General features: G+C 45.8%; 1 protein-coding gene across 3 annotated transcripts in view; it reads left to right on the top strand.

Annotated features, from left to right (window-relative positions):
* Positions 1-13084, top strand: part of SLF1 (SMC5-SMC6 complex localization factor 1) — a 205245-nt gene extending 192161 nt beyond the window's left edge. For all 3 annotated transcript variants that reach the window (XM_033918723.1, XM_033918643.1, XM_033918557.1), the window contains one exon: positions 10934-13084. In XM_033918723.1, the coding sequence (XP_033774614.1) occupies positions 10934-11427 (494 nt within the window). In that variant the 3' untranslated portion in view covers positions 11428-13084. The remainder of the gene's footprint in view (positions 1-10933) is intronic.
* The last annotated feature ends 640 nt before the right edge of the window (positions 13085-13724 follow it).

Here is a 13724-nt window from a genome sequence, read left to right as displayed (position 1 = left end):
CAGCCCAGCTTATTTCTCCCTCCGGCGGTAGTTTTCTGGCCGGCTCCCTTCTGCAGTCGGCTGCGGGTGGCGTCGGCTCCTCACGCGTGCGATTCATGGCTGATTCGGAAGCCTTCTCTCTCTGACGTCATGATGTCAGAGGGAACGCTTCTGACACAGCCACAGACGCCACCCACAGCCGACTGCAGAAGGGATCCAGCCAGAAAACTACCCGCCAGTGGGAGGGAGAAGCTGGGCCGCACAAAACTCCTTGTCGGGCCGCAGATTGGACACCCCTGGAGTAGGGACAGGGAAGAGGATTGGAGCACGGCTTTTATGCTGGTGGTGCGATTGCAAGATGACAGCCGGGCGCTCACCTAAATTAGCCAGGCGGAGCGCCCGGCTAAAACACGCTAGGGAGAACACTGCCTTTAATGTTTGTCCTTTATTAAAGAATCGTATGGATGGGACTTTGAAAGAACATTTTCGCTCAATTTTGTCTTTAAATTTTCTGGCCAAAATATTGGAAAAAGCTGTTCTAGGGCAGTTTCAAGATTTTTTGGATAGACATAATATCTGGGACGATTTTCAGTTTAGCTTTAGGCCCAAGCATTCTACTGAATTACTGATACTCTCTCTACTTGACACTTTACATCAAGGTTTAGATCAGGGGTGCCCACACTTTTTTGGCTTGTGAGCTACTTTTTAAATGACCAAGTCAAAATGATCTACCAACAATAACATTTAAAAAAAACACAAAGCACACTATATGCAGAGAAAATGTTAATTACCATTTGTATTCAGTTTTTTTTCAGCGGTCAAGGCAGATGACTTTAAAATATGCAATGTCACCTCAATAACAACTATACAAAAATAGACAAATATACCCCCTCCCCTTTTACTAAACTGTGATAGCGGTTTTTAGTGCAGGGAGCTGTGCTGAATGTCCCTCGCAGCTCCCAACACTAAAAACCACTATCGCGTTTTAGTAAAAGGGGGTCATAGTGCAAAATATAGACAGCAGATATAAATTCTCAAAACAGACACATTTTGATCCCTAAATTGGAAAAAAAAAATCATTTTTCCTTTTTGTCTAGTGAATTCATGAGTCTCTAGTTGCACTTCCTTACTTCCTTCTTCTGTAAATCCAATCTTTCTTTCTGCCCCCTCCTCTTTTCTTTCTGTCTCTCTTTCTTTCTCTCTCCCTGTCCCCCTTTTTATTTCTGTCTTTCTTTCTTCCCCTGCTTGCCTGTCTTTCTTTTTCTCCCCCTGCTCCCCTCCAAGCCATCGTGCCGATTTCTCCACTTCCCCGATTCTTTCCCTAACCCCTCCCCCCAAGCCACCACGTCGATTTCTTCCTGCTTCCCCGAGCCAGGCCTTGCGCATACAATCGCCGAGCCCACAAGTCTTCACCTCCAACGTCAATTCAGACATCAGAGAAGAAGTTCCAGGCTAGCCAGGCAGCGATTGGCTGGCCCAGAACTTCCTCTCCGACATTAGAATTGACATCGGAGGTGAAGTCTTGTGGGTCCGGCGCTTGTACAGGCCTGGCTCAGAGAGGAAGAAAGTAAAGATTGCAAAGGCAACACGACCGACTCGCATTGCCTTTGCGATCTACTGGTCAATTGCAATCGACCATTTTGGCACCCCTGATGTAGATCATGGAGAGTGATTTTTTTAATGATGTTGGATATTTCTTCTGCTTTTGACACAGTTAATCATCAGATATTGTTGACAAGATTGAGATCTTTGGGTATTGGAGGTAAAGTTTTAGAATGGTTTCAGTTGTTTTTAGAAAATAGGATGTTTTGTTTTGGCAGTGTCTCAAGAGAAGTCAGACTGGTCTATGCTAACTTGTTGTGTACCCCAAGATTTAGCATTGTCTGCGGAACTTTTTAACATTTACTTATTACTTTGGAGTAAATTTCCGTTTATATGCCAATGATACTGTTTTTGGTTCCATTGAATCATTCAATAGCTGATGCTCTCAAGAATCTTAAAAATTATTTTCAGGTTATTAAAGACTGGATGTGTCAAAATCAGATGAAATTGAATGTGGCAAAAATTGAGGTCTTATTTGTTAGACAGGAGAGACAGTTGGAGTTGTTTCCTTCAGAGATAGTGTTAGATGATGATGATGATGCACTTCCTGTTCTCCATCATAGTAAATATTTAGGTGTATTATTGGATTCTACTCTATCTTTTAGGCTATAGGTGAAGTCAGTTGTATCTCATGTACTTTTTAAACTTTGCCTATTGCGTAGGCTGAGAGACCTCAACCACTGCCCCCCATACCTGCTAAAAACCTCCGGAACTTTATTCCGCGCCCTTTTTTTACAATGGATACAACCATGCTCACAGACGGCCTTTTCCTGCAAGACCTCAGCGAAATCATCATCACCCCGATCTTAAAAGACCCCAAAGGAGCAACAGATCAACCATCCAACTACAGACCCATAGCCTCAATACCACTTTATATCAAGCTAGAAACAGTAGCAACACGGATGAAAGAGCACAAACTGAATCATAACAAACAAAATTCATCCTCCAAGAAAATAACAAAATCCTAACCATAACAAACCTAGTAATAAACTCAATCACATACCCCATTCAACCCACTCTAAAACTTCTGGGAATGTTGGTAGAGGCTGTACCATGCAGCCACAAATCAACAAAACAATACAGAAATCATTCGCAGTCATGAGAAACCTAAGGCAAGTTTGAAAATTCTTAGACAGAAAACAATTCCAGCTCGTGGTCCAGTCCCTAGTCCTAGGTATTCTAGACTACTACATCATCCTCTATCTCCCCTGCCCCGCAACCATGATAAAACAACTACAAACAGTAAAAAACACAGCTCTGAGACTTATCTAATCACTGAGTAAACACGACCACATCACAGCGGCATACTTAGATTCACACTGGCTCCCAATACAAGCAAGAATACTTTTCAAATTCTACTGTCTACTATTTAAAACCATAAACAGAGACAGCCCAGTCTACTTTAACAACCGACTAATCCAAGCAACCACAACCAGACATAGGAGAACCCACACACCATTCACGCACCCTCCAATCAGAAACATCAAATGAAAAAAAATGTACAATGGCCTCCTAGCCACTCATGCAGCAAAACTAGACTACCAACTCTCCAATTTACTGATCATGACCTCAGACTACAAAACCTTCAGAAAAGAAATAAAAACCCTGCTATTCAAGAAATCCTTAAAGACAAACTAACACAGCAAAAATCATTTCAGTCCCCAATAGCAACCCGCTCTACTATGTAATACCACCAAAACTGTCCAGATAACTCCTTATGTATTCCTAAATGTCCAGATAACTCCTTTATGTAATCCGCCTTGAACCGCAAGGTAATGGAATAGAAATCACTAATGTAATGTAATGCAATAATTTCAGGACAATAATTAGTGCAGTGTTGACTCCAGCATTTGATTACTGTAATGCTTTGTATCTCAGCTTACTTAAATGTTTGATTCAGGCTCTGCAAGTCATTCAAAATGCCGTGGCACAAATTATTGTGAAGGCATTGAAATTTGATCATATCACCCTAATTTTATGGAATCTGCACTGGCTACCAATTGGTTCACATGTGGAATTTAAGGTTCTGTGACTTATTTTTAAGCTTTTAAATGACAATGGTCCAATGATGCTGAGTTCTTTGTTTCATTCCTATCATCCAACACGGATGTTGCAGTCCATGGATAAAATGTACCTGGAAATGCCGTCCATGAATATAGTCAGACTCTCAAGTTTTCGTAAAACCATGTTGACCATTCAAGGACCAAGATGCTAGAATATATTAAGGCATCACATGTTTTGCAGTTTAGGAAAATAATGAAAACCATGCTATTTGATTGAGCATTTTCTTAATGGCACATGTAATTTGTTTCATTTTTTGAGGGTTGTTTGGGGTTTTTTTTTTTTAAATGCACTGTTGTGACTTGCTGAATTGTGTTGTCATAAAGAAATAGTATTAGTGATTTTATGCTGTTTGTTAATTTATTATGTATGTATTGTTACCCGCACAGAATTGTAGGATGTAGCGGGGTACAAATTGTTTAAATAAATTAAATAAATGCTTAATATTCCTCTTTTCTCAACTCCAGTGATACTGTTCCATAAGACAGGGACCAAATAAAAAAACACACAATTTCTAGCTGATGCAAGATAGCCAAAGTCTTTACTGAACAACAGACCTTGAGTCCCTAGGGGTCAGATCGTGGTAATTTTCAGGCTTCCAGACAATATCACCAATTCTTAGGAGGGCCTTTGGGCCAGAGATCTTTTCAAAGCTCCAGACAAAGATTTTGGGTGCAAGGTGCCCCCAATCTTTAGGATCCCGCTCCACCACAATTGCCAAGAAGCAGTTATGATGCCAAGCCATCAGCAAAGCTTCCACACATTTGCAGAAGGTTATTGACCTATTGGGGAGAGTGGGCAGCGATCACTACAGATTGCTGGGTGCTGGACATTATACGAGTTCTTTATCCCCTCCTAGACCTTTTTCTGGACTCTCCAGCTGGGAGGCTGGAAAAAGCAGCCAAAGTATGAGCAATAGTGCAAAGGTTGCAGGATCTGGAAGCCATAGAGCCCATATCAGAGGAAGACTCAGGCTCTGGTAGATACTCATACTTCATAGTGCCCAAGAATGGCTCAGAAGACTGGAGGCCGATTCTAGACCTCAAAGCAGTGAATGCAGCCCTCAAGATAACCATTTTTCTGAATGGAGACTGAGATCGGTGATTATGTTAGTAGCACGGGAGAATTTCTTGTCTCCCTGGATTTGATGGAGGCCTATCTGCACATTCACATTTTTCCATAGCACAGGAAGCTTTTGCAGTTCCATATACTGGAGCAACACTTCCAGTTTGCAGTCTTGTCCTTCAGGTTGGCCATGGCACCACAAACCTTTACCAAGGTAATGGTGGTTGTTGCAGCACACATGAACAGAGCTGGCATACAAGTACATCCGTTTTTGTATGATTGGCTAATAAGAGCCTAGTCTGAATCCGAAGGCAGACTAGCGGCTCAGTGTGCTTCAACTGCTGCAGAAGCTGGGCTAGATATCAGCTTTTGGAAAAGCCACCTGGAGTCCACGCAGACCTTGGAGTATCTGGTAGTCCTGTTCGACACAAGGGAAATCAATGTGTTCCTCCTGGAAGTCCGCAGAGAGAAGCTTCTGCATCAGATACAGGAATTTCAGAGTGACTTTGCTCTGACGATCTGGCATTTGCAGGTGCTGGGATCAATGGTTGTGACCGTGGATGTAGTCCCCTGTGCAAAGGCGCACTTGCTTCCGCTCCAGGATGCTCTCCTCTCCCGATAGTATCCACAGAGGGATACACATCACCAACATCTGCCTTGGACAGCAGAAGCTCATCGCAGTCTAGCCTGGTGGCTGGAACCCCAGTGTCTCACCAGAGAAGTCCCCTTTTGCATCTCTGCATGACTGATTGACAACGGATGCCGGTCTATACAGCTGGGGGGCACATTGCGAGAGGCAACCAGTTCAGGGACACTGATCCTCTTCGCAAAGGAAACAGTCATACCCGCCTGGCACTTCAGGCATTCGAGAGCGAACTGCAGAACAAAGCGATATGAGTTTTCAATTGTCAGGGGGGCACCAAGAGAGTTGTTCTGCGCTTCGAAGCCCAGATGCTGCTTCAATCTTCTTGCACTCTTGGCAGCACATGTGACAGGAGTGGAAATTTTGCAAGTGGATTTTCTCAGCTGGAAGACCCTGGATCCTTGGTATGGTAACTAAATCAGGAAGCCTTCATCTGCATTGTGAATCGGTTGGGGTGGCCAATATTCGATCTGATGGTATTGGCAGCCAACAATAAGGTGGTCAGTTATTCAGTTGAAGATATGATTCAGGAAGTGAAGGCCTGGATTAAAGAGTTGCGCGGGGACAGAAATCCCACCCGTCCCCACCCGTCCCCGTGAGGACTCCCACCCATCCCCACCCGTCCCCGCGAGGAATCCCTCCGTCCCCACCCGTCCCCGCGAGGAATCCCCTACGTCCCCGCCCGTCCCCGCTAGGAATCCCCTACGTCCCCACAAGGAATCCCCTACGTCCCCGCCCGTCCCTATAAACTACAGAAATAGTTATTTCATTTAATTATGCTACTGAATTAAAGGCTCTGGTAGAAACCCATTTAAAAATAAGCAAAAAGACTTTATTAATTTGGAAATATTAATTGGGAAGAATACATACTTTGTAAACGGGTTTCTACCAGAGCCTCTAATGTTTATAAATTTTTATCAACACAACTAATATACTACTTTATCCTTAAGCAAAAAAAAAAAAAAAAAAGAATTTTTTTCCTACCTTTATTGCCTGGTTTCTGCTTTCTTCATGTTCTCATTCAATTCCTTCCATCCACTGCCTCTCTTCTCTCTGTGTCTTCCATTTGCTCTGTTACTGTGCCTCTCCCTTTCTCCCCCCTCCCAAATTGGTCTGGCACCCATCTTTTTCCCTCCGCTCCCCCCATAGTCTGGCACCTCTGTCTTCTTCCCTGCCAGCGTCTTCTTCCCATTCCCTCTTCCCCATTTCCTTTCAGTGTCCTTCTCCCCCACCATCTAACCCATGTCCTGTCAGGCAGCATCCTTCTCCCCCCTCTGCCTTCCCCATGTCCTTTCAGCGTCCTTCTCCCCCCTCTGTCTTCCCCATGTCCTTTCAGTGGCCTTCTCCCCCCTCTGTCTTCCCCATGTCCTTTCAGCGGCCTTCTCCACCCCTGTTTTCCCCATGTCCTTTCAGTGGCATTCTCCACCCCTTTGTCTTCCCCAGTGCTTTCAGGGTCCTTCCCCCCCCCTCCTCCCGTTTACCCCATGTCCTTTCAGCGTTCTTTTCCACCCCTTTGTCTTCCCCAGTGCTTTCAGCGGCCTTCTCCCCCCTTAAGCGTCTTTTCTTCTCCACTCCACCTTTCCTCCCGCACTGCCTCCACCTTTGTGGCGCTTTTGCACCTGACCGACAACAGAACAGGCCCTGTTGGACAAATCTCCCTGTCCTGTAGCCGCGAATCTAAATTACCTTCTTACAGCAGCTGGAGTAGTGAAGCTGCTGTAAGAGGTAATTTAGATTCGCGGCTACAGGGCAGGGAGATTTGTCCGACCGGGCCTGTTGTCGGTCGATCGGGGGACCTGACCGGCTGTGCACATTCTCCGGGGCGGACCGCCCCCTCCCCCCTCTTTCGTACGCCATTGCCTTCTCCCTACCTGCCCTGCCGCACACAGCCGACCGGAAGTCTTCCTGATGTCAGCGCCGACGTCAGCGCTGGCATCGGGAAGATTTCCGTTCGGCTGTGTGCTGCGACAGGGCAGGTAAGGAGAAGGAGACTACCCTCGCGGCTCGAGTGCACTGCGATCCAACCCCGCAGGAACCCCGCGACCCTCGGAGGGTCCCCACGGGATCCCCGCGACCCTAGGGGGCGTCCCCACGGGATCCCCGTGACCCAAAGGGGGAACCCGCGGGATCCCCGCGGGTCCCGCGGGATTCCCGTCATCCCCGTTCCCGTGCAGCTCTCTAGCCTGGATGCCGTAATGCAGCCCTGGACAAAGGCAGGTTGTCTTTATTCCTTACTTTCCATGATCCCTGATAGGCTAACTTCTGTGCAGGATCATGGTGCGCCAGGGGTCGTTGATTCTAGTAGTACAAAACTGGCCATGGTGACCGTGGTATGCAGACCTGGTGCATCTGCAAATTACCAAAGTCTCAAATGTCCCTGTTATCCCTGGCTTCTAACACAGGATCCAATTGCCCTGCAGTATCTAGAATTCTTTGGTCTTGAGCACGTGGTGCTAGCACGTAAAGACTATTTAGATTGAGTGGGCTCCACCCTTCTAAGATGTAGGAAGAAGGTGACTATAGCAGCATATTCAGAAACCTGGAAGTGCTTCCAAACTTAGTGTGTTCAGAAAAGTGAGCACCTGAGCTTGGCACCATTCTTTGTGATGCTCGCCTTCCTGCAGGAAAGTTTGGAAAAGGCCTAGCAATTGTTCCCTTGAAAGTTCAGATTGCAGAGTTCTCCTGTTTTGTGCCTAAGATTAATAAGAGCACTGTAGCCACACATCTAGATGTTGCCAGGTTTTTGAAAGGCACATTGCGCCTCCATCCTCCAGTGCGACAGCCTTTTCTGGCATGGAGTCTTAATCTGGTCCTTCGGGCCCTAGTAAGAGCGTCCTATGAACCTCTGGAGCAAGCTTCTCTGATGGACCTCACTATCAAGACAGTGTTTTTGGTCATGATTACTTCGCCTAGCGAGTGTCAGAACTTCAGACTTTGTCATGCAGAGATTAATTCCTCAGAATTTCAGGTTCAGGTGTGGTCTTACATACCCCCATCTTTCATACTGAAAGTAGTTTCCAGCTTCCACATCAACCAAGAAGTCCACTTACCTGCCTTCACTCCTTCAGGATCGAGAGTGATTAGGTGTTGGATTTGTTGGATGTGTGCAGACTCTTACTGTGATATCTAGAAGTTACGAACAAATTTTGATTGTCGGATCATTTGTTTGTATTGATGGTGGCAGCCCATAAAGGCTGGTCAGCCTCGAAAGTGACCGTTTCCAGATGGATCCTTATGGCTATTTCTTTGGCCTATATCGGAAGTGGAAAACCTCCGCCTATATCTGTGAAGGCACACTCCACTAGAATCGCAACTTCCTCATGGGCAGAATCTTCGGCATTGTCCCCAGAAGAAATCTTGATCTTCTCTCCATACGTTCACGAAGTTTTACAGGGTGGATGTGGTGGCCAAACAGGACTACACATTCAGATCTTAAGTTCTGACAGCAAGCTTATCTGTCCCACCCTAAACTCAGGGGACTTCTTTGATACATACCACAGGGTGGGCTTCAGGAATGGAGTGCCTGTCACACTAGAAGAAAAGATTAGGTTCTTACCTCAGTAATCTTCTTTCTAGTAATCAGACACTCCATTCCTGAAGCCCACCCTGTCAGATGTTTATTTCCCTGCTTACTGGCTCAAAGGTGCCGGGGAATCCGGACATCTTGGCCCTGATTCTCCAAACTGCATCCCGATTTTAGGCAGCTGTAGGCGTCCTAAAGCTGTCTAATCAGCCAATCGGGATGCACGTTTTTTTAAAAAAAATGCTCCCCAGGCAAGCCTGAAGGCGCCTCCGGGAGCCTAGGGAGACCCGCAAAATGCCTAAGCTCGTCTAAGGGCCTTAGGCTGAACCTAGGCGACCCTACTCGTCTCCCTAGTAGAGGAGAAGCTTAAAATGTAGGCCAGCAAATGCTGGCCTACATTGTAAGTAGACGCTGCCGCTATACTTATCGCGGCAAGAGATCTCTCTGCCGCTATAAGTATAGCGGGCCGCGGCCCCCTGACCAGGAGGGTGCCCAAACCCTCTGCCCGAAGACGCACCTCCCCCCCCCCCCGACACTACCGACGGCCCCCCCCGACATTACCGATCTCCCCCCCCCCCCCGACAATATCGATAGCTGGCAGGAGGGTGCCCAATCCCTCCTGCCCGAAGACGCACCCCCTCCCCGGCGCTAACAACCCCCAAACCTCCACTCCACCAAACCTGTTCTTAGATGGGTCTTGCACGTCTTGAGCCAGCAGGCACGCCTCGTCAGAATGAAGCGGGCCCGCCCCTTCCCGGCCCATCCCGCCGAAGCCTAAGGCCTGATTGGCCCAGGCTCTAGAAGCCTGGACCAATCAGGCCTTAGGCATAGCGGGTCCGCCCATCCCCACTTAATCTAAGGCCTGATTGGTCCAGGCTTCTAGAACCTGGGCCAATCAGGCCTTAGGCTTCTGCGGAATGGGCCGGGAAGGGGTGGGCCCGCTTCATTTCGACGAGGCGTGCCTGCCGGCTCAAGACGTGCAAGACCCATCTAAGAACAGGTTTGGTGGAGTAGAGGTTTGGGGGTTGTTAGCGCCGGGGAGGGGGGTGCGTCTTCGGGCAGGAGGGATTGGGCACCCTCCTGCCAGCTATCGATATTGTCGGGGGGGGGAGATCGGTAATGTCGGGGGGGGGTGGTCGGTAGTGGCGGGGGGGATGCGTCTTCGGGCAGAGGGTTTGGGCACCCTCCTGGTCAGGGGGCCACGGCCCGCTATATTTATAGCGGCAGAGAGATCCCTTGCCGCGATAAGTGTAGCGGGCCGTGTCTAATCTAACCCGTTTCTCTAACCCGCGTCTGTAACATGGACGCCGGTTACAGAATCGGGGTTTAGTTTAGGCCGATTCTGAATAGGACGCCTCTCCCGGGCGTCCTATTCAGAATCAGGGCCTAGGTGTCTTGCGGGCCTCGCCTTCAATATAGGCGGCCTGCCTGGGGAGCATTTTTTTTAAAAAAACGTGCATCCCGATTGGCTGATTAGACAGCTGTAGGACGCCTACAGCTGCCTAAAATCGGGACGCACTTTTAGAGAATCAGGCCCCTTGTTTCTTTCTTTTGTCCAGTTTTGACAAGGATAGAGGATATGACTGCCGCATTGAAGAAGCTAGGTGGTATTGATAAAATCTCTTATTTTCTTAGTGCAGGTTTTCAATCAAGTTGTTTTTTTACCTTATGGTTAAATTTTCTTTATCCGTTATATGTTTAGTAATATGAACAGAACAGACATGTTTCTCAGGGAGTGTTCTGTACCACTCCCTATTCTATTTCCTCTCCAGGGCTGACCATCTGCTTTGGTATGAACTGAGGACTTGGAGGACAACCTAGAAGGATGGGAAGTGGAGCAAAAGAATTCTAGTAAAACTCTCTACAAGAATTCTCGTGAGAAGGGATTGACTACTCATGGGTTCAGGAATGGATTGTCTGTCTACTAGAAAGAAGATTATCGAGGAAAGAACCTAATCTTTCCATACAGCCCCTTGGGTGTTGAAGAAAAAAAGAAAAAAGCATCCATTCAGATGCTGGAATGAAAATGTGAACATTGATGTTTTGTTTTGTTCTTACAGGACCAGTGCTTTTACAGCAGAGAGATATTGAAGGAAAACTGCCTCTGGATTATGTGGAATCAATACAGTTAAAAGAAGAATTATTTGCCATCGTCCAAGTACAAGAGACTATTGAAGATTTTCATGAGCATTTGGAAATAGACGTATGCAACCAGCGCATAGAATTTACTTCATTTTTGCTTTATAAAATGTTACTAAATTTCTGCACTGTATATAATTTACCTTTAAATGGTACCTCTTTGAATATCAAAGCAATGTGCTCGGATGTAGCCCTACTGATGAGTGACAGGAAGTCTCAGAATAGAACAATTTCCTTTACTGACTGGCTAGTGGAACATTATGTGAAGAACTTGGAGACTTTCCAGAAGATTCCTCAGTTTCTTCAAGAGATACCAGAGAATATTCAACAATGTACTAGATTACACGTACAAACCTTACTGGCAGTACTTAAAACATTGATAATTCAGTCATCTGGTGCTCCTGAACAACACTGAACATTCAAAACTGAGCCCTTAGGGAACATTGCATTAGAATCTTTTTTAACTTTATTTGTTATAGATACAACTTTTTGCTGTTATTGTTAATTATGTGGACAACATTCTTAATTTTGTTACATTGTAGGAAATTAGGTTTTTAGAGAAATATTGTTCAGTGTTCTATCAAACTAGTAACAAAATAGTGGAGATGACAGAAGAAGCCAATGGAGGAAGCTTGTAACCTATTGTGATTTTGTCTGACTCAAATCGCAATAAAGAGATTTCAAGCATCCTCCAGTGACTTTTTCTGTCATTTTCATTGTTTTGTTGCTTGGTTGGTATGTGGAGATTTGTTCTTCTGTTTAAAGTCTGATCAAACTGATTGCAGTTAAGCTCCTATTTAAAAAGCAGTGTTGTTATTTACTTATTTATATAAGCCAATAAATATATTGAATGTAATTCATATAGTTAAAACATGTCCTTGCTTTGATGGAAGTATTAGTCATAATTGTAACTTTTGAAAATGTGAAAGCTTTGTTCTACATTCTAGAAAATACATGTGTTAAACTATTGCCAGCAATACTCATATACTTATTGCAATGATGTCATCTAGACCAGTGGTTCCCAACCCTGTCTTGGAGGACCACCAGGCCAGTCGGGTTTTTGGGATAGCCCTAATGAATATGCATGGGGCAGATTTGCATGCCTGTCACCTCAATTATATGCAAATCTCTCTCCTCCATAGTTATTAGGGCTATCCCAAAAACCTGACTGGCCTGGTGGTCCTCCAGGACAGGGTTGGGAACTGATCTGGACGGTACACCGTCAAAAGCGCACCAGACTTTGGTTCAGCGACAACCCCGCAGTGACATTTCCGCGCAGGACATATGCATGCTGTCGCTGTGAAGACTTTCTGTTAATTCAGGGGGGGAGGAACCCCCTACTACATTTACAAGTCCTCACGCTCCCATGGGGGGGAACCCCCCCAAGTACACTGAAAACTCCCGTTCTCCCTTTCGCTGTTCGGGAGTTTTCAGTGTAGTGGTTGGTTCCCCCCCCCCAACTGAAGCGCGAGAACTTCTGAATGTATTGAGGAGGTCCCCCCCATGACTCCTCACAGCACTAACGGAAAGGCTTGAAAGCACCAGCGCACAAATGTCGCCATAGGATTATCGGCGCCAAAGACCGGTGTGCTTTTGACAGGTCACCCATCTAGACAGTTAAACCACCAGTGGCATAACTGGGGAGGTTGGGCCCGGTGTCTGGTATTGCCGCACTGTGCACCCCTGCTCTTCCCCGCCACTTGAGCATCCATCTCCCGTGTTCCTCTTGAAATGTTTGCCGGCGTGAGCAGCATCTTCCACCTGCTGCTTGTGCCAGACTCTGCTCCCTTCTAACATCACATTCTGGTCCTGCGACCAGAAAGTAACATCAAAAGGGAGCTGAGGCCGGCATGAGTAGCAGGTGGAAGATGCTGCTCGCGCCAGCAAACATTTATAGAGGTATGCCAGGGGGCAGAGAGTAGTAGAAGCATTGGTGCCCCCGCAAAGATGGCACCCAGGATGGTTTGCCCCCAGAGTTAAAACCCTCAGCATTACTTTGTTCTCTAGCTCATTCTCAAAATTAGTGTTTGCAAAATGTCAGTGATATTCTTAAATTAAAAGTACAATAACCATCATGTGTCCACTTCCTTCTTTAGTTGATCTGAACCCAGCAGAGGGGTGCTGTTGTCAGGACTACAACTGGCTGCACAGTTTCACTGATCATAAGTGGGGTAGCTGATACATGTTCACAGTCCTTACAAGTGTCTTGCTGCCTCCTACCCTGGCGTTTGCTGTTTGAAAAGGAGGAAAGTTGTAGCAGGAAGGGAACAGACCTATATGAATAGAGCCTATGCTGTCACTAAAAGCAGAACCCTATAGAACTTGAAGGCAAATTAGTTAATTATTAAACTTTCTTCCAACTTATTTTATTGGCAGTAGGAATTCAAATAGGGTGATTCATTGTTGTTTTGGGATCCATTTTGCTATAAAAATAACTAGAAGAAAGACCTGAGAGATTTTCATAATGTGTAAGTAAGGTTCCTTAATGTGCTTTGTTATTGAAGTGGAGATAATGTGGAAAAACATATATTGATGTTTTATCGATAAGTTATGTAAGTTTTATTGTAATCTGCTTAGGCAGTAAGTGGAAAAGAAAATTTTAAAATGTCTGTTCACAACTGAAAACTTTTCCAGTAATCCTAATGTTTCTGAATCGCAAACTGAGAAAGAAATTTTTTTCAAATGATTATACTAAAATTGAGGTGTTTTAGA

This window comes from Geotrypetes seraphini, chromosome 1, assembly GCF_902459505.1.
Source record: "Geotrypetes seraphini chromosome 1, aGeoSer1.1, whole genome shotgun sequence".
In the NCBI taxonomy this organism is placed as follows: domain Eukaryota; kingdom Metazoa; phylum Chordata; class Amphibia; order Gymnophiona; family Dermophiidae; genus Geotrypetes; species Geotrypetes seraphini.
This window is presented reverse-complemented; position numbering and strand designations above follow the sequence as displayed.